General features: G+C 41.2%; 1 protein-coding gene across 1 annotated transcript in view; it reads right to left on the bottom strand.

The window, feature by feature from the left end:
* Positions 1-21,235, bottom strand: part of LOC124788628 — a 495,884-nt gene that overhangs the window by 70,240 nt on the left and 404,409 nt on the right. The window contains exon 14 of the mRNA XM_047255898.1: positions 18,221-19,453. Within this exon, the coding sequence (XP_047111854.1) occupies positions 18,221-19,453 (1,233 nt within the window). The remainder of the gene's footprint in view (positions 1-18,220; positions 19,454-21,235) is intronic.

The following is a 21,235-nucleotide window of genomic DNA, read 5'->3' as shown; positions in this document are numbered from 1 at the left end:
AATATTTTGGCTATTTTCAGTCCATTGCATCCTATGGGATAGTATTCTGGGGAAAAACAAATTGTTGTCTAAATGAGATTTTCAAATTACAAAAACGTGCTATTCGGATAATGACCCACAGCCCACCTCAAACACATTGTAGGCCCCTTTTTAAAGCATTGAAAATTTTAACAATTCCATCATTATACATTCTGAAATGTCTGTTGGTGATCAAAAGAAATCAGGACAAAATGAAAACCAATATAGACTTCCATAATTATGATACACGGCAATGTAAAGATCTCCACATACAAGCTGTAACAAGGGCCCGAAGCCAGAAACATGTATGTAATCAAGGCATCAAACTTTTTAATGCACTACCAAAACATATCAAAGAGCTGGAAAATGAGGATAAATTTAAAACTGTTCTAAAGAACCACATGCTTGACAAATGCTATTACAGCATAAGTGAATATCTCTGCACAACTGTATAAAATATATGTTTAAGTTAATGTGAAAAATGAAATTACATCAGTGCATAATAAATTATGTTATAAAAACACTCATTAGTTGTATATTGTATTAAACATAAGATAGATTAATATGAATTCAGCACAGATACAAATTTTGTAAAGATATTATATAGTTGTTAAAATGTACCCTGACAAATCCTATATCACAAATGTGATCATTGGGATGATAATAAATAAATAAATAAATAAATAAATAAAAGCAGTTCACAGGAGCAGATTCATGCACCGCCTATCCAGGCAGGATACAAGAAGATCTGTACCTATAGACTGGACAATTGCTCAAGTCACACCAGTACCCAAATAGGGAAATAGGAGTAATCCACTGAATTACAATACCATATCACTAACGTCGATTTGCAGTAGGGATTTGGAACATATACCGTGTCTGAACATTATGAATTATCTCAAAGAAAATGATTTATTGACAAGTAATCTGCTTGGATTCAGAAAATATCATTCCTGTGAAACACAACTAGCTCTTTATACTCATGAAGTAATGAGTGTTATCAACAGGGGATGTTAAATCGATTCCATATTTTTAGATTTCCAGCAGCCTTTCGACACCATTTCTCACAATGTTTTCTAACCAAACTGTGTGCCTATGGCTTCAGTTGCTTCAGTTGTGCGACTGGATTCATGATTTCCTGTTAGTAAGGTCACAGTTCATAGTAATAGACAGAAAGTCATCGAGTAAAACAGAAGTAATATCCAGTGTTCCCCAAGGTTGTGTTATACTTGTACGCCCTCTGTTGTTTCTGATCTATATTAAAGGCATAGGAGACAACCTGAGTAGCTCTATTAGACTGTTTGGAGACGATGCTGTCATTTACCATCTTGTAAAGTCATCATATGGCCAAAACGAATTGCAAAATGATTTAGATAAGATATCTGTATGGTGCAAAAAGTGGCAATTGACCCTGAATAAGGAAAAGTGTGAAGTTATTCACATGAGTACTAAAAGAAATCCACCAAATTTCGATTATGTGATAAGTCACACAAATCTGAAGGCTGTAAATTCAACTAAATGCTAAGGGATTACCATAAAAAATAACCTAAATTGGAATGATCACATAGATAATCTTGTGGGTAAAGCAAACCAAAGACTGTGATTCATTTTCAGAACACATAGAAGGTGCAACATGTCTACTAAAGAGACTGCTCACACCACACTTGTCCACCCTCTTCTGGAGTATTGCCATGCTGTGTGGGATCCACATCATATGGGACTGATGGATGACATTGAGAAAGTTCAAAGAGGCACAGCTCGTTTTGTATGATTGCAAAATAGGGCTGATAGTCCTACAGACATGATATGTGAATTGGAGTGGCAATCATTAAAACAAAGGCGTTTTTCTTTGTGATGAGATCCTCTCATGAAATTTCAATCACCAGTTTTCTCCTCCGATCGCAAAAACATTCTGCTGGCACCCACCTACATAGGCAGAAATGATCATCACAATAAAATAAGAGAAACCAGGGCTCGCACAGAAAAATTTAAGTGCTCATTTCTACTGTGCGCTGTTTTAGAGTAGAACAGTAGAGAGACAGCTTGAAGGTGATTCATTGAACCCTCTGCCAGGCACTTTATTATGAATAGCAGAGTGATTGTGTGGATGTAGTTATAGTGGTTGCTTAATGCACCTCAATGTGTTAAAGTGATAAGTCAGTAACAATTAACACTATCTAATCATCAAAGAATCTACATATTTGCTCTGAATGCATAGAGCCATTTTGCCAATAGTTACCTCTAGTGAACTACTATTTAAGAGGTCAAATGCATTTACTTTTGACTACAGACAGTGTTGCATTCACTCATCAAAATATCATTTAACTCTATATCAACCATATTGGTATTATATGGAATGTTGGAAATCTTTAAGTTCCTGTCTCTTAATCCTCCTAATACACCAATAAATGTTTTTCACAGTCCAAATTCTTACCTGTCTAGTTCTAAGCCATCTCATTGAAGCATATGTTACTGTGTGCCACATGAAATTTGGAAATTTTGTGGTAAGTTCCTATGGAAGCAAACTGCTGAGGTCGTCTATACCTAGACTTACACACTACTTAATCTAACTTAAACTAACTTACATTAAAGACAACATGCACACCCATGGCCGAGGGAGAACTCGAACCTCCAATAGGGGGAGCCACTTGAACCGTGGCAAGGCACCCTAGACTGCGCGGCTACCCCATGCGGCATGCCTCATGATCTGTTAGACATACTTATGGCTTGGACAGAATGTTTAGCTGAAGTTATCTGAAGTAAAAACTCTTTGTCATTCATAAGACAGTCGAGTCATTGCAAGGTACAGCATTGCAGCACGACATTCTGAGTCCCTGCTGTAAACATGAGCTTAATTGGGAGATAGATAGATAGATAGATAGATAGAGAGAGAGAGAGAGAGAGAGAGAGAGAGAGAGAGAGAGAGAGAGGTGGTGGTGGGGAGTGGAGGGGAAGAAGGGGGAGAGAGGGGGAGGGGGGATGAGAGAGAGAGAGAGAGAGGTGGTGGTGGGGAGTGGAGGGGAAGAAGGGGGAGAGAGGGGGAGGGGGGATGAGAGAGAGAGAGAGAGAGAGAGAGAGAGAGAGAGAGAGAGAGAGAGAGAGAGAATATACTTGAAGGGATCAATGGAAGATAGAATGCTCACATCATCTGTTGTATCTGAATGAACCACATGCTTGCAACAAGTAGTTTTATTTGTAGTGGTAGAAAGGCACTGTCTGCTATATAACTTGTTTTGTTTCAGTGTATTTAAGTTATTGTTTTTTAATTTAATGGGAAATATAACATAGAATAGCTCAAAATGCGCTCTTGTGGGTTAACGTTTTCTTTTGCAGTTTCTTCCAATTGTTTTTTTAAGAGGTCATTTGACTTGAACTCTGCGAGCTGTTTTGTATGGTGTGAATTATTTGTCAAATGGCAAAGCTGACAATTCAAATGATAGCTTTTAAAGGGATTCAAAAAGTTCATAGATGTAATATAGAGCATTCACTGCCCATACTGGAGTTAATGTTGGTGGTCATGACTCTAAACAGTTTCATTACTGATATACAGCTATGTAGCTGATGGATTCTGTTAGTGGTGTTGTGAAAAAAAAATTCGAAATATTGAAAACAAGCAATACTGAAAAGTGTGACTGAAATCTTTAGTTGGTTTGTTTTTTCTGCTCTATTTTTGTACAATAATGTTAAGTATGAGAGATGGTTATCCTACAAATAAAGGGTATTCTTGTGAACAAAAGTTATCCATTTTCTAACAGGACATAGTACTGATCAAATATAGGAAAACGTATATGCATTTGTACAGAATCAAGTACTTGCTGAGATAAGGGCCATCCTGTCTTATGATATCCACCTGTCTGTTGACACTCAATCTTAGACATCCATCATCCCTCCTCCTTAAAGATTCAGAGACTCATGAACATGCCTGGCTACCCAAGGATTTGGTCACATTCACGGGACACAGGCTCCTGTGATGCATGGACGTTATTGATGGGTGTGGAATACACCAATCCCTTGAATGTTCCCATAGCCAGAAATATAACAAATTAAGGTCAGGAGAATGAAAGTCCAGGCTACTGGACCTCCATTAAAAACCCACTGATCATTAAATGTTTATATTTGGTACCGTTGTACAAAACTTAGAAAGTGGGGTGGCTTTGTGCCATACATGAATGACATTTGTTGTCTTTCCAGAAGGCTACGTTCACCAATAGTGAGGGTAATATGTAATGCAGAAATTGATGATAAACAGATCCTGTTAATTATTGCTCATGTACCAACTGAATGTTTTATTTGTGTGTACCAAAAATGTTTCGCCTATTTGTGCATGCTAGGCATCCTCATTGGTCTCTAGTGCTAGATCTGTAGTGATTTTTGCAACTCATTTAAATGATCGATTTTTAAATGTATGTTTTTTTTCCCATGTACATTCATTTTTATACCTTTCCATGTATCGACATGTTCTTCTATATATACTAGGTGCACATAGTACAGGTTTCTTCCATCTGCATAAACATTTCTCTGCATATAACTTAAACTGTAGCACACTGCACATGGTCCTGCTCACATGCTTTGGAGCTGACTGGGGAATCATGGAGGCTGCAGAGGACAAGAGTAGAGTGAGGTGTTGGTGTGGGGATGGAGGGAATGTAGGGTGGTGGAGCATTGTGTGTTTTAGTGTGAAATTTTTATTTATTGTTATCTTTTATTTTTTATATCATGTTTGGTTTTTGGGATAAACTGTGAATCAATCTGAACATTGTTGTAGCATTGTTGCTCTTTTGGGTGTTGAACATAATTTTGTTTTCATTTATGGCCTTTTGTGTGAAACATTCTTCCTGTCGAATGAGCATTCGCTTTCTTTTGTTGTGTTTGCATAGGAATGCCATGTCGGTTTTTATCCAAGTGTGGTGGTGTTTTCTTTTATAAGGTGTTCTGCAAGTGAGGAGTGGGTACATTCACTCTTCAATGCCCTTATGTGTTCTTTGTACCTGAGATTAAAATTTCTAGAGTTGCAATTATGACACATTGATCCATATGCCCTTGAACTGTTGTATTCATACTTTTCCTTGGTTGCAGTTTTAATTTCTTTTGTATTATGGTATTTGTCTTTAAAGATACATAAATTTTACGTTTTCTGAAAATGTTACTAAGCTGGTTGTGATGGTGTGCCATTAGGTGTTTATGTTATGGGATGAGATTTCTGAAGTGAGTGTACATTATGAGTTACTGTTATGTGTTAGTATATCTAGGTCGTTTTTAATTTTGCTGTTTTCTGACTGTATTTTCTTTTTCATCATGTTGCATAGCTTGTGTGCTGTCTTATTATTGTATCCATCGATTTTTGCTGTGCTGATGATCATGTTTAGTTCTCCTTGAGAGTTCTTTCTGCTTAGAGGTGTTATGCACAGTCTGTATACTATAAGTGTGATGGCTACCATTTTTTGAGAATATGAGTGGTTTGATTTCTTGCATTTTATCATGTCTGTAGCTGTCTCCCATCCGAAAATGCTGAAGGTTTGTCTGTTGTTAGATTTTGTGAATCTGAGGATGAATTAGTTTATTGTTTCTTCTGTTTCTAAACTGAATGTTATTTATCTGGGTGTGTCAATTGTTTATATGTTCCTACGGTTCATCTATGAGACATATTAGTTGCCCATGTATCTGTGCCAATGTCATATTTTATATTTTTGTGTATCATTTCTTCATAAATTCTAATGCAATGATTCATTCAGATATTTGTTAGTCTGTAAAAGATTGGGTTTCCCATTGGGTAGCCTTAATTTTGTAAATAGAATGAATTATTAAATTGAAAGTAGTTTTGCTTGAAGACTGCTTCTATGAATTGTATGAGTGTTTCTGTGGTGGTGTTTGGAGTTTCAGAGATAGATATCAGTTATTCTTTAATTATATTAGTTATGTGAGCAATAGGAATGATGTGTACATGTCTTTCACATCAAAGGATATAAGTTTGTCAGTTGATGAGATGTGTGTATCTTTTAGTTTTTGTACTAATTCCAAGGAATTTTTTGCATATCTGTTGTTCTTTAGTTATAATTGTTCAGTTAGGTATATGTGTGCACACTTTGCTATTTTATATGTAGAGCAGTCTTGAAATTGATGACTGGTTTCATGGGAATATTGTCTTTATGTATTTTTGGATGGCTTCTGATCATTGGTTCTGCTTTGTACAAAAAACCCATTAGCACTGTAGTTATAGAATACTACAATTTTTTCGTTTTGTGAAGAGCATAATTTTACTTTTATGAACATTTAAAGTAATTTACCAGTCTTTGCACCACTTTGAAAAATTATCAAAATCTGACTGAATTTTTGATATCTTTTTTTCAGACTGTACTTCATTAGTGCTCGTATTAAGAAGGGTGTAAGACAAGGCTGTAGCCTTTCGCCCCTACTCTTTAATCTGTACATCGAGGAAGCAATTATGGAAATAAAAGAAAGGTTCAGGAATGGAATTAAAATACAAGGTGAAAGGATATCAATGATACGATTCGCTGATGACATTGCTATCCTGAGTGAAAGTGAAGAAGAATTAAATGATCTGCTGAACGGAATGAACAGTCTAATGAGTATACAGTATGGTTTGAGAGTAAATCGGAGAAAGACGAAGGTAATGAGAAGTAGTAGAAATGAGAACAGCGAGAAACTTAACATCAGGATTGATGGTCACAAAGTCAATGAAGTTAAGGAATTCTGCTATCTAGGCAGTAAAATAACCAATGACAGACGGAGCAAGGAGGACATCAAAAGCAGACTCGCTATGGCAAAAAAGGCATTTCTGGCCAAGAAAAGTCTACTAATATCAAATACCGGCCTTAATTTGAGGAAGAAATTTCTGAGGATGTACGTCTTGAGTACAGCATTGTATGGTAGTGAAACATGGACTGTGGGAAAACCGGAACAGAAGAGAATCGAAGCATTTGAGATGTGGTGCTATAGAGGAATGTTGAAAATTAGGTGGACTGATAAGGTAAGGAATGAGGAGGTTCTATGCAGAATCGGAGAGGAAAGGAATATGTGGAAAACACTGATAAGGAGAAGGGGCAGGATGATAGGACATCTGCTAAGACATGAGGGAATGACTTCCATGGTACTAGAGGGAGCTGTAGAGGGCAAAAACTGTAGAGGAAGACAGAGATTGGAATACGTCAAGCAAATAATTGAGGACGTAGGTTGCAAGTGCTACTCTGAGATGAAGAGGTTAGCACAGGAAAGGAATTCGTGGCAGGCCGCATCAAACCATCAAACCAGTCAGTAGACTGACGACGAAAAAAAAAAAAAAAAAAAAAACTTCATTACAGGTAACTGCATCATCTGAAAAAATCTGAGGCTACTGTTAGTATTGTCTGCAAGGTCATGATCATACAACATTACCAGCTAGGGTCCAGAACAGTTCCCAGGGAGACACTCAAAGTTATCTCTACTTCTGGCAATGACACTGCCTCTGAGACAGCATGCTGTGCCCTCCCTTCCAACAAATCCTCAATCTAGTTCCAAATTTCACTTGATATCCCAAACAATCATACTTTTGGCAGTAAGTGTAGATGTGGTATTGATTTGAATGCTTTTTGGAAACCAAAACGCACTGCATCTTCAGGAATCCCTTGAATCATGGCTTTCAGGGTGGCATGTGAGAAAAGTATGAGTTGATCTATATTTTCACATTCAGTGATGGCTAGTATATCGTACGCCATTCTTTTTGAGACATTTAAGTATGTTTGAGCTCAGAATATGTTGTAAGATTCTTCAATAAACGTATGTTAAAGATATTGGATGGTAGTTTTGTGGATCACTTCTACTAACTTTCTTGTAAATGGCTGTGACCTGTTCTTTCTTCCAACTTCTGGGCACAATTTCTGTTTGTGGGATGTATTATAGTTAAAAGAGGTGCTAGCCTATCTGCAAATTCAATTTAGAATAATATGATAGGTTGGGGCACTAGAGCTTTGTTCAGTTTTAGTGATTTTCAGCTGTTTCTCAACATTTTCATTAATATCTATGTTACTAATCTTTGCAGTGGTAAAAGAATGAAACTGGGGCAATATCTCTAGATTTTCATTTGTAAAAGAATACTTGAAAACTGAGTTCAGTGTTTCTGCGTTTGCTTTGTAACCCTCAATTTCTGTCACTGTCTCAGACATATGTGTCTAGATACTAACTTAGGTACTTCTAACATGCTTTACATGTAACCAGAATTTCTTTGAATTTTGTAAGGGATCCTTCAATGATATTCTGCTGTAGAAGTCATTGAAAACTTCATGTGTTGCTCTCCTGACAGCCAAACGCATTTCATTCAGTGTATACCTATCTGTAGCCCCACGTATTGTTTCACATCTCTTACTCAGTGGCCCTTTTTCTTTAGAAGTTTCAGTACAATTACTGTATACCATAGAGCATACTTCCATCATGAAATGATACACTGCATAATGATCTATCAAGTGCATGGTCAAACGAACAACTGTTTTACAGAGATCACAATTCTAGATCATCCCACTGTAAAACAGCAGCAATATTTTGCAAACGGAAAAAAATACGCCACATGATCACATAAAGACTGGAAAACATACTTACTGAACTGACAAAATTCAGACAATTTATAGCTTTAAGTAGCATTATTGTAATGCATTACATATTTACTTTCAGTTCTGTTGCTCAGTTATTGCTTTTTGTACAAGAGAATTATTATTCATAGTAATTTTGTAACATACTGTTACTGATCTGAACTGAAAAATGATATGGTTTTATGTAAAACCTTCCTGTGCCACCACTTAACCCTCGTGCATGCATAGCCAACATGTTGGCAGCAGTCGAGAGCTTTGAAACTCGACATATTCCTTCATTATTGTTCTGACAACTGTTATGTACAGTGCAGTGATTGTCAGTGCTAAGGGATTTGTTAAATGGAGAATTTAGTGTAACGCTGTCATTTCTGGTGCATTCAATGCACCGTGTAAGTATTTTTCTACATCTTCCAACATAGTGGTTATTTTACTAACAACGTTCCCATGGCCTGTGTTCAATACAAATTTTTATTTTAGAACAAGAAAACATTTAACTAACAAGGAACGTGAATGGCTCTTGAATGAAGATCTAGATTTTACGAAAGCTGTAGACACTGTATCGGACAACGATACTGATGAGGAAGTGGAAGTAATTACTCGTAATGCCCATGACACTGTAAGTGAAAAAGAGTATGAGTCAGCTGAAAATGAAGATAATAATTGTCAACCAGGTGTTACTGGTGATTGGTTTGTGGGAAGAGAGAAAACTTCTAAATGGAGGAAAAGTACTAGTTCTGCCACAAGCAAAGCAAGAAGGAAAAATAGTGTAAAAATTTTTCCTGGGCCGAAAGCTATTGCCAAGGACGTAACAACAGAGATTTCTGGATTCCCCAAGATAATTAACGTGGAAATGTTCGATACTATTCTGAAATATACAAACAAATATATTCAGCTCAAACCAGAACTTTCTGACTATCAGGGAGAAAGAGACAAAAAAGAAACGACGAGAATTGAAATACTGGCACTGCTTGGGTTACTTTATCTCTTCGGAATGAAGAAAGGTAACCCCTCGAATGTAATGGAACTATGGAATACCGATGGATCAGGGATCGAAATTGGAACAGCTGTGATGAGCCACAAGCGGTTTCTCTTCTTGTTGCATTGTAGGCCTATTCGTTTCTACGATAAAAGCGCAATAGAAGAGAGGAGAAGATCTGAGTTGGCCGCAGTACGTTTGATTCTGGATGAGTTTGTAACCAATTGCAAAAGTATGTGCAGCATTGGTGAGTTTGTAACCATTGACGAGAAACTTCAAGCTTTTCGAGAACGTTGCGGATTTAGATTAGATTAGATTCCATAATAAATTATTTGTGTTAATTGCACAATAAAATTTGTTATTTAGATATTATTAGTATCATTTTGAGTGATACTATAAACCCTTAAAAAACAATAAACTAATTAATATCAATACTAGTGTGAGAGCATATGAAAACAACTATAGAACTGAGCAGCGAAAGTGGCGCACAAAAAGCATCGCGCGACTGCTCGTGCAATAAAAAAACGCGCGCATGCTGGAGGGTCAAGTCAGTTTCTTTGTGTGCGGTTGTTATCTCTTCCTACACTTAACAGGAAGTTCTGATAGACTGAACAACCATCACCAACTGCACAAAATAAGCTAGTCTGTCGTTGTCTGAGAATCCTCCCTCCCTCCCTCAACAATAAATGGTGGCAACGCATCAGTGCAAAAATTATGCACAATACAATTTAAGTTTTATTGTAATTAATAAACGAATTCACCTGTAATCGTACATTCTGCATACTATTTGTCTTTCAGCATAGACGTAATTTGCTTTGCGTATATTAAGGGACAGTTGGTACACACGAAAGAGAAATGGAAGAATATAATATTGTCTTAATTTATTTCCATTACTTTATTGTAGAAATCAATGTATATGAATACAAAACGTCTGAATAAAATCATTACAAATATTTCAGTACAACGAATAAAATTTTGACACATGTATTTATTTGAACAAACGTGAAACCACTCAGTATAGGTGAGAATAACAACAGCTATTATGCACTTCATTACAGAGCAGAAGGATTTAGGCACCTAACTTCTGTGCTAGATGCTACAAAGCTCAAAGTCGTAAAGCACACACAGGGTTGAAAACTTTGGAAATTTTTTATAACATTTCTAGGTACCTTACTTAAATTTTCTGCAGGCATCCCATCACATACTTCAAGACCACAATGCAATGGAAAAGATAATTTTTTGATTACGATAAATATGTTTGTACCATCATAAGTTTCCTGACGATTATGTTTACTGTACAAACACAGTTTAAGTAAGGTAATGACAAAATGTGAATGGCAACAGTTACTGTAAAATGTATCAATTAATTGTAAGAAAACAGTTACTGCAGATAGACAGTTGGCCTGGATATAGATTCAGTTAATAAACATATTGAAGCAAAAGTTTTTTCTACAAGCATTTTACATTACCTTCCAACAATGGAGAGTTTTACATAAAACTTGAAAAACCAAATTTAAATATTCATGACTACTTTGCAGTTTATGTTTCATTTTTACATTGATGCAAAGTAAGAGAATTGTCTGATCTTTTACATCATATCAATGTGTGGATAGTTTAAATTAAATATCTTATAGACATATTTCAAGTTTTAAAATGAGTATATATGAGCAATTTAACAAAATGATACATACATTTAAATATCTGAAATCAAAGTAATAGCCATATTTTAAGACTTGAAAAAATTTGATAATTTCATTGCATTTCATCCACGTACTTATGTATCTTACTGAATGTGGTGAGTTATCTGAGCTCATTCTTGGCTGATGGGAACCATCGTCCTACAGAGAACACTATTTACTTCAGGCAACAAAATACCTCGTTGAAATAACATAGAAAGTTTCGTTATCCATGAATTAACATAAAGAGGAAATGTGCACCCGTGAGTCTGCTTCACAATGCCTGCTCAGCCATTTCAAGGTAGATGAGAGTCAAAAGTGTGTGTGTCGTGGAGGAGGGTCACTCTTGCAGAGAGAAGTGGGGTGTGAACTTGGGTGTTACATTTTGATGGAACTTTCCTTGAAGTCTACTCACAAGTTTCTAACATTGAAGTTTGCTTTTAAATTGTTGCGAGGGTACTGAGATCTTTCTTGGCGCGTTAACAGATATCCAGTATTACCCACCATGGCCATTGAGAGTCGAAATGGAGCTTAACTAGTGATTCAGTGTAATAAAAATACTCAGTTGTTTCCGCTTTGAATACTTGACATTCTGTAACATACTTCGGACTGAGATCAGTGAAGTTTCGTCTCCAGTTAGATGCAGTTGTGAATCCTGACCAAGATCGGCACAAAGAAGGCGTTGTTTAGAATACAGGGCGACTGTTTTATATGTTCTTAACCGAATGTTAACAGTAGTAGGTAAGTTACACTCTGCACATCTCTTAGAAGTTCTTGCCGTGGAGAAAATACTGAAGAGCCACAAAATGCACACACGACTTTGAATGTAAAATGCCCTGAGGCATTGTAGGCCTATTCGTTTCGACGATAAAAGCTCAATAGAAGAGAGGAGAAGATCTGAGTTGGCCGCAGTACGTTTGATTCTGGATGAGTTTGTAACCAATTGCAAAAGTATGTGCAGCCAAGTTTTAATTGACTGAAAATAACACATACTGAGGACAACCAGAAATAAAGAACTGGGTTTTGTAAAGATGCTGTAAAACTTGTAGTACTAGTATTTCAATGTTGTTGTTCTTCCCAGTGATTGTTCCGTGGTTACAGAGTTCGCTTTTGCATTTGTGGTCTACTGCTTCAGGATAGGAAAGTTATTTATTTTAACTTCGTGGTCGGATGCCCATCTTAGTGCCAAAGTAATTGTAACTGAGAAGTGAAACATTTTTATTCTTTCGAGACGAGTCACATTCTGTCTAGTTTCGAACTATGTGCAATAAATAGCTCGCAGCCTTATTAGCAAGAGCACTCTTTGGTCTGTGTGTGAAACACACATGGTTATATGTGATATCTTAAATCATGTGGTACCACTGAGACGAAAATAAATAACAGGAACGTCCCATGCACTATACACAAAATATAAGTCTGCACTTTTCGGCGAGGAGAGAATCGCTAGAAGTAGGATGACTTGGGGCTGGTACGGATTGTTTCCGCCCATTGTCACACCTAACTAGGAATAGTGTGTTGTAGAAATATAGCATTGTTGGAGGCATTGTAAATACAATGTTGATTCTCGTGAGCTACGTGGCATGTGTGATGAGGAAGTGGCGGGTTTGTCCCCCCTTCCCCCCCCACCCCACCGCAGCAGCCCACCCGCTAGGCAGTGCATACACTGTTCCCGAAACTCCCTTCAAAAGTGCCAAGTGAAGGTGCAATAAACAAAAAAATAAATTGTTAATTTTCTTCGTATGGGTACCACACGCCTGTATATCTGTTGAAGGACATTGTGTAGGTTCCACTTCGACTGTTGTTTGTATGTATTTACTTTATTTAACTTAAGACGATTGGCCAATATCGCCTTTACAGACCATTATCAAGTGCTACAGACGCCAACATGTCGTAACATATCCGTCTATTTAACAATAGACATGGAAGTTCTGAAAGCCAGCACATATACGTGCTTCTGTCAAATTTAAACCAGAATGCTCCATTAAATTTCGGGGGTGCAACCACAAATGGCACTTCTGTTAATATTTCGGACATTTGCCGTTCGGCCGTCTTCAGTGTGAGCCGAAAAGCAGACTGTTACTGAATTGACAATGCAGAAAACATTGCTACGTTCTTAGACACTGTATGTGCTCACTTTTATTTTTACAAACGAAAGTGAGCACATACAGTGTCTAAGAACGAGGCAAGTGTTTCTATCATGAATATTACTGCAGTCAGTAAAATTCTGCTTTAAATTTGGCGCTAACACGTGTATATTTTCGTTTTCAGGACTGCAATGTGCACTGCTAAATTATGGGATATATAAGGGACGATCCTGCAAAGCATTCCATTGACATCTGATCCTTCACAACAACCTTTCCTTACCTGATGACCTGAGAGAAGCCAATCACTCTGACCTCTTCTCCATTCCTGACGACCCTCGCTTTGACTACTCCCAATTCCCTACTGCCCATGAACACACAGATATCACAGTCCCATCCCTGGCTTATATACAAATGCAACACACCCCCTGGTCACCACCGTATTACTTATCACTACCTCAAAAAATATCCTTTCTCCTTGCAACCCTCTATAACACTATCCTCTCCACAAGCTACTATCCCGAACTATGGAAAACCTCCAAATTCCTTCTGTTTCTCAAATCAAACAACCTCACCCCCAAAGGCCTCCTCGCACCGCCCCGTCTACCCCATCTCAGTGCTTAGCAAGATCTTTGAATCCATCCTCTGTCATCACGTCCACCGCCATCTGCACCAACACCATCTGCTTCCTATTACCCAATGTGGCTTCTGTCCCTCCTTCTCTGCTGATGACAACTCCCAAACCTCACCCATCTCCTGTCTAAACAGCTCAACAACTGTAAATGCGCCATCCTTGTCTCCTTTGACCTAGAGAAAGTGTATGATATGGCATTCCAGTTTCCTTTCCAAATTCCAGACGTTTTTGCTTCCCATTAACTATGTCCACCTTCTAGCATCCTTCCTCTCCAATCGCCCATCCTATGTCCTCGTTAACAACACCAATTCCCATACCGTCCCCCCCCCCCCCCCCCTGCAGGAGTGCCTTCCCACTCTCTCACCCCTCCTTTACCTCTTATACACTGCTGATATGCCTCCTTCTATCTGGCCCCTTCAGTATGCTGGTGACAGTGCTTTCCTCACCCTCTATCCTACACTTCAGAAATACCAACAATCCCTCCAAATCAACATCAGTCACTTTACCTTGTGGTGTAGCCAGTGGTTCCTTAAGATTAACCCCTCCAACACCCAGGTAATAATTATAGGACACACTACCCACACCTTCTGTCTCCATGACTTCTGTCTTACCATTTATGACCATCCTATCCTGCTAATTAACAGACTAAAATACCTTGGACTAACCTTCAACTGGCAACTAGCATTGGAATCCACCAAATAACCAACCTATAGAAAGCAACGAATCGACTAAAACTACTAATTGGCTGAACATGGAAACTCCACTGTCCTTCACACGTACACATCCCTAATCCACCCCATCCTTCGCTGTGCAAATGTTGTGTGGTTATCTGCCCCTCCCACTTTCTATAAGTCCCTCCTGACTCTCGAACCTCATGCATTTCACCTCATTCTTCGCATCCATTTACCTTCCCCCATAAGGATCCCTTACCAACTCATCACATTCCCGCAGTTCCTCACTCACATTGAACACCTTTGAACAACCAACACCATACACAAACTGGACTCCATTAATCCTATTGTTTCCCCTCTACTTTCCAATTCTTACATGCTGCTGCACCTTTACCAACACATTCCACCAAATCTTCACTTACACATCCTCCACATGCTCTCCCAAAGAAACTTCAACCATCTCCCTTTCCCAGATCGTGAACTCTGCTCTGATATTTCCCCAGCCTACCACCTATAAGTCAATCCCACTCAATCCACCTTATCAAGGTTTATTTTTCCTTCCATCCCCATTATCCTTACTCCTCCTTTTCCCTTCTGCCTTTCTTTGCACACCATTCTTTGCCCTACAACTATTATTGTCACCAAATCCCACCTTTGCTCCACCCCATCTTCTGCCCCAGCAGCCACTCATACCCTATCGCTGCTTTGCATCAGCCCTCTATACTTATAACCTCACATCCCTACCCTCTTAAACAGCCAACCTTTTCCTTATCAGCAGCTGACTCCTTATCCCGTGGCAGGTCCTTCCAGTTTCTAGAGACAGGAAAATGCATCTTTTAAGTATCAGCGTTTTGGCAACATCTTTTGAATGTTTTAAATGTGTACTTCTTGTGTTTAATTTTACCTTTTATTATTACTGATTTTTAAATACCAGTGCAAAAAGTCATCTTTCGTTTAGCAAAGAAAACTTCCATTTTATTTTTCATATTTAAATAATTTTAAATTCAGTGTAACTATTCCCACTATCTGTTTCTTTCTTACTGTCTCATTTAACTTCTCATTGTCAATTAGCTGAAGAGCGGTTTGCCTGTACCGCTGACAGCCCACTTTCTGCCCATATGGGGTGTGGGGGGATGAAATAACAATAAAGGAAAAAAGGCGATTAAAATTGTTTATATTTGAGTGCTTTACTGCAGCATATGTGTAACCGAGCGCGACTCCGATGCAAGTATACAGAGTGATTCAAAAGCAACTACACACTTTGTGGGTGTAACGTATCCTTCAAAATAAGCTTAAAATATTAAACAAAGTTTTGTCTGAAATTGCTTTATTTCAGAACTGTGCAGTACAGTAGGGATCAAAGTGCAACATAAACAACACAATCAGCAAGCAACAACATGAAGGGACCCAACATTCAACACAACTACATACTCTGCATTTACCCCAGAACATGTAGGCGAAGACAGTGATGTGCTCGTTGGATGTCTTACCACTCTGGGAATGTTGCAGATTTGTCAGTTGCCAATCATTGCAGTTCACTGCTGTACTTGTGCTACATTCTCAGTTGCAACACCATACATCAGCTCCTTGAGATGGCCCCAAAGATGGAAGTCCAGGGAGTTAAGATCCAGAGATTTGGCTGGTCAAGAAAATGGTCCTCCACGACCTATTCACTTATCAGGACAAGCAACATTGAGACACTCTCTTGCCTCCAGACTGAAATGTGCAGGGGCACCATCATGCATAGTTGCTTCATGTAGATTGTGGGATATCATGAAGGAGACCAAAAATTGTTGGGACACTCTGCCAGTCAGGTGCTGTGGAACAAAATGCAGTCTGTGTAACTGGTTGTCCACTGTACCATACCAAATGCTCACTGCAAAACAATGTTGAGATCCTTGTACTGTAGAGTCTCACGTGCCTACAAGTGCATGCTATAAATGTTCGAATAGTGGATCAGCAGCATGATGCTCGAGTAACTACTGACAGAAATTCTGATGATCAGGGTAGTCTACAGGCGTCAGCTGCTGTACCTTCTGTAGGTGAAATGAGAGGAATTAGTGTCTACAAAGCAGGTGCCATACGGTTGATTGAGAAACCCCTACAGTCGCAATTGTATGATAGCTACATATGGTAGGAGCTTCATCTATCATTTTCAGGGCTCATCTGTTTGGAAATATTCCCATATACCATCGTCTTGCTGATTGTGCATTGCCTTCTGCTGTGCTGTAAAGGAGGTGCTTACCCACGTATTCATTGCTTGAGTTCACCACTGTACTGCACACAATGACTGCAGTCTGTAAACTACGGACACAATCAATGTACATAGTACATCTGGTGATGCCGCGCTACAACAGTGCCGTAGAGTACAACAGACCACACCAAAGTTAACAAAGGCATTTCGTATCAGAACCAATCGAGCAATGTAAAGGGCTGTTCAAAGCGATATTGTATGTTGTATGTTAAGTGGGGACCTAGAAATGATGGGGACGCACTGTCGCCGCCGCAGCTGCAGTGGTCCACAATGCCACAATGACTATCGCAGTCCACTTCAGCCCTCCGCCATCCCACACCGAACCCAGGATTATTGTGCGCTTCAGACCTCGGTGGACCCCCCTAGGGAATGTCTCACACCAGACGAGTGTAACCCCTATGTTTGCGTGGTAGAGTAATGGTGGTGTACATGCACGTGGAGAACTTGTTTGCACAGCAATCGCCGACATAGTGTAGCTGAGGCGGAATAAGGGGAACCAGCCCGAATTCGCTGAAACAGATGGAAAACTGCCTAAAAACCATCCACAGACCGGCCGGCCCACCGGACCTCGACACAAGTCCGCCGGGCGGATTCGTACTGGCGCCCAGGCACTCCTTCCCACTCCGGAAAGCCGTGCATTAGACTGCTCGGCTAACCGGCCGGGCTCAAAGCGATATTAGTTAATATGCAGGTGAACACAACACGAGAAAAGTCTGTAGTAGCCCATGATGTAGTGTCAACCACAAATGACATTATGAATCATAACTTGGAAATAAAGCAGTTTCAGACAAAACTGTATTTAACATTTTATTCTTATTTTGGATGCATACATTGCACCCAGAAAGTGTGTACAGTTACTTTCGAATCACGGTGTATAAGCACCGACATGAAGGTAAGGGGTTAGCGTGGCCCTCGAATGGAAACTCTTTGATCACCCCTTACATCAGGACGTGCTGATACATACAGCATTTGGGAATCAATCACGAGAAATTAAATAAAGTAAACAGCCAAAGGGGAATGTTTATAATGCCTTTCGGAAATTTAGATCGTAAGAGATGAAATTTCTAGAAAGTAAATAATGGAAATGTGTAGATCAGTGTTTCTCTTATCGCTTTTCTTTCCTTGGCGTCGGTGGCCAGCGGACTGACGACTGCACAGAGAAGTGGAAAGATAATTAGTAAAATACGACGACAGTAGAAACAAGGATGTTAATTATATTTTATACGGCGAAAACTGCAATACCGTGTGGGCAGGTGCTGCACAAGTGATCATCACAACATATACTTGTAAGGATCAGCGTCACTTTTTCTTAAATATGCCACCAAAGAAACCTTCCGAAGCGGCCGCCGTCTGCTCCAGTTGGACGACGTTGGCGACCGCCGTGCAGAACTCCTCGGCAGCGGTGCTCTCGTCGACGCCGAGTAGGCGGCGTGCGGAGAGTAGCAACAGTGGCGGCGCGTGGGCCGGCCCGGCGGTCCCCACTCGCAGGCCGCGCGCCGCGCACAGCCGGCGCAGCGCGCGCTGGTCGCGCGACAGCCGCGGGAGGCGCGCGCGCGCGGTCAGTGTCAGCGCGCAGCCGAGCGCGCACGGCCGCGCCGCCACGAAGCCCAGCCGGCGGTCTCGCGCGAAGCCGTCGGACGCGGCCGCGGAGAGCCGCGCGAGCGCGCGCTCGAGCCGCGCCACGCAGTCGGCCGGCCTGCGCGCGCGCACCACCACCCGCAGGTGCTCCTGCACGTTCAGCCAGACGGCCGCCTCGCCGTCGGCGCTGAGGAAGACGCCGCGCCCGTGCGGCCAGTGCGGTCCGTTGATCAGGCTGGCGGAGCCCACAGTCTGCGCCGGCGGCAGCGGAATGGCCAGTCCCTCGGCGCGGAGCCGTGCCAGGAGATCGCCCCTCCCGTCGAGCACGTCTTGCAGAGTGACGTATACGCCGTCCGAAACGTCGCCTCCCTCGAGGGCACCGCCCTCCAGCTCGTTCAGGAATTTACGCTCGACCATTTCCAGCTCCGGTAGCGTCATACCGAGAGGCAGGGGCAACCCGTCCAGGTTTCGACAGACCTCCCCGGTACAGTCTCGCACGCACTTGCCGGAAGAGTCGACGTCCGGGAGCGCGAGTAGGGCGTCGTCTCCCTCTCGGAGGTCTCGGTCGCTACGGAACGAAGAAGGGGGATGGTCCGCGGGCACCTGGTGAGGTCCGGCCAACACGTGGAGTTCGCACGCGAGGGGTACCATCAGCTCCGCGAACACGGCGTAAGATTCGGCGTCCGGAGCGAGCGCGCCGCCGCACAGGTAGACGGCTTCGTCCAGCTGGTCGGGGTCGGGAGGTGGGCCGTTCCCGGCGGCGGCGGCGGCCGTGACGGCGGCGTCGCGGCGCGCGGCGGGCCAGATGACGTCGAGGAGGCAGTGGTCGCGGCGCGTCTGGCGCCGGCTCAGCTGCTGGAAGCGCTGCGGCGGCAGGTGCCTGCGCGCGGCCAGCGCCACGTCCAGCTGCTGGTAGCAGCGCAGCAGTGCGCGCGCCGTCTCCTCCTCCAGGTCGCGCCGCGAGCTCACGCGGTCGGGACTGCCCACTGCGCGCATCCAAACGACACAGTCTCAGCATCGCGCCTACTAGAGCGTTGCACGCGCGTCGCAGATCCGAGTGGTATGCATTTGGCTGCGGTATAATTCCAATCCCACAGAAAGCAGGTGTTGACAGATGTGAAAATTACCGAACTATCAGTTTAATAAGTCACAGCTGCAAAATACTAACGCGAATTCTTTACAGACGAATGGAAAAACTGATAGAAGCCGGCCTGGGGGAAGATCAGTTTGGATTCCATAGAAATGTTAGAACACGTGAGGCAATACTGACCCTACGACTTATATTATAAGAAAGATTAAGGAAAGTCAAACCTACGTTTCTAGCATTTGTAGACTTAGAGAAAGCTTTTGACAATGTTGACTGGAATACTCTCTTCCTAATTCTGAAGGTGGCAGGGGTAAAACACAGGGAGTGAAAGGCTATTTACAATTTGTACAGAAACCAGATGGCAGTTATAAGAGTTGAGGGGCACGAAAGGGAAGCAGTGGCTGGGAAGGGAGTGAGACAGGTTGTAGCCTATCCGCCATGTTATTCAATCTGTATATCGAGCAAGCAATAAAGGAAACAAAAGAAAAGTTCGGAGTAGGTATTAAAATCCATGGAGAAGAAATAAAAACTTTGAGGTTCACCGATGACATTGTAATTCTGTCAGAGACAGCAAAGGACTTGGAAGAGGAGTTGAACAGAATGGACAGTGTCTTGAAAGGAGGGTATAAGATGAACATCAACAAAAGCAAAAAGAGGATAATGGAATGTAGTCGAATTAAGTTGGGTGATGCTGATGGAATTAGATTAGGAAATGAGACACTTCAAGTAGTAAAGGAGTTTTGCTATTGGGGAGCAAAATGACTGATGATGGTCGAAGTAGAGAGGATATAAAATGTAGACTGGCAGTGGCAAGGAAAGTGTTTCTGAAGAAGAGAAATTTGTTAACATCGAGGATAGATTTCAGTGTCAGCAAGTCGTACTGAAAGTATTTGTATGGAGTGTAGCCATGTATGGAAGTGAAACGTGGACGATAAATAGTTTAGACAAGAAGAGAATAGAAGCTTTCGAAATGTGGTGCTACAGAAGAATGCTGAAGATTAGATGGGTAGATCACATAACTAATGAGGAGGTATTGAATAGAATTGGGGAGAAGAGGAGCTTGTGGCACAACTTGGCTAGAAGAAGGGATCGATTGGTAGGACATGTTCTGAGACATCGAGGGATCACCAATTTAGTATTGGAGGGCAGCGTGGAGGGTAAAAATCGTAGAGGGAGACCAAGAGATGAATACACTAAGCAGATTCAGAAGGATGTAGGCTGCAGTAGGTACTGGGAGATTAAGAAGATTGCACAGGAAGGAGTAGCATGGAGAGCTGCATCAAACCAGTCTCAGGACTGAAGACCACAACAACAACAACATGCTTCATCGCAGGGCAAATAAACCTGGCGTAGCTAGCGAAGTACCGAAGTTACCTCACCTAACGACAAAGCCTCTGTGCAGTTTGTGTGGCAATATGAGCACACTCGGTTGTGTGTAGGATGCGAAGTTGTGGGGTATAAATATTCCGTGCACTTTCTTGAAGGTTAATTCACACTTGATTGCATGGAACAGAATGTCACGATATCCCGCAATGCGTTAGGTATGGTGGAAGAGGTTGGGATGTGATGCAGCGGGATGTGAAGGGAGAAAATGGGGCGCACGAGAAATATGGGCCTCGCAGCGGGCTTGTGACGTCACATTAGTGGGCTTGCCCACCATGATTCGCGAATGCTCGGCTCC

Source organism: Schistocerca piceifrons, chromosome 3 (genome assembly GCF_021461385.2).
Source record: "Schistocerca piceifrons isolate TAMUIC-IGC-003096 chromosome 3, iqSchPice1.1, whole genome shotgun sequence".
In the NCBI taxonomy this organism is placed as follows: Eukaryota; Metazoa; Arthropoda; class Insecta; order Orthoptera; family Acrididae; genus Schistocerca; species Schistocerca piceifrons.
Note: the sequence above shows the minus strand (reverse complement) of the source record. Positions and strands in the feature narration are given on the sequence as shown.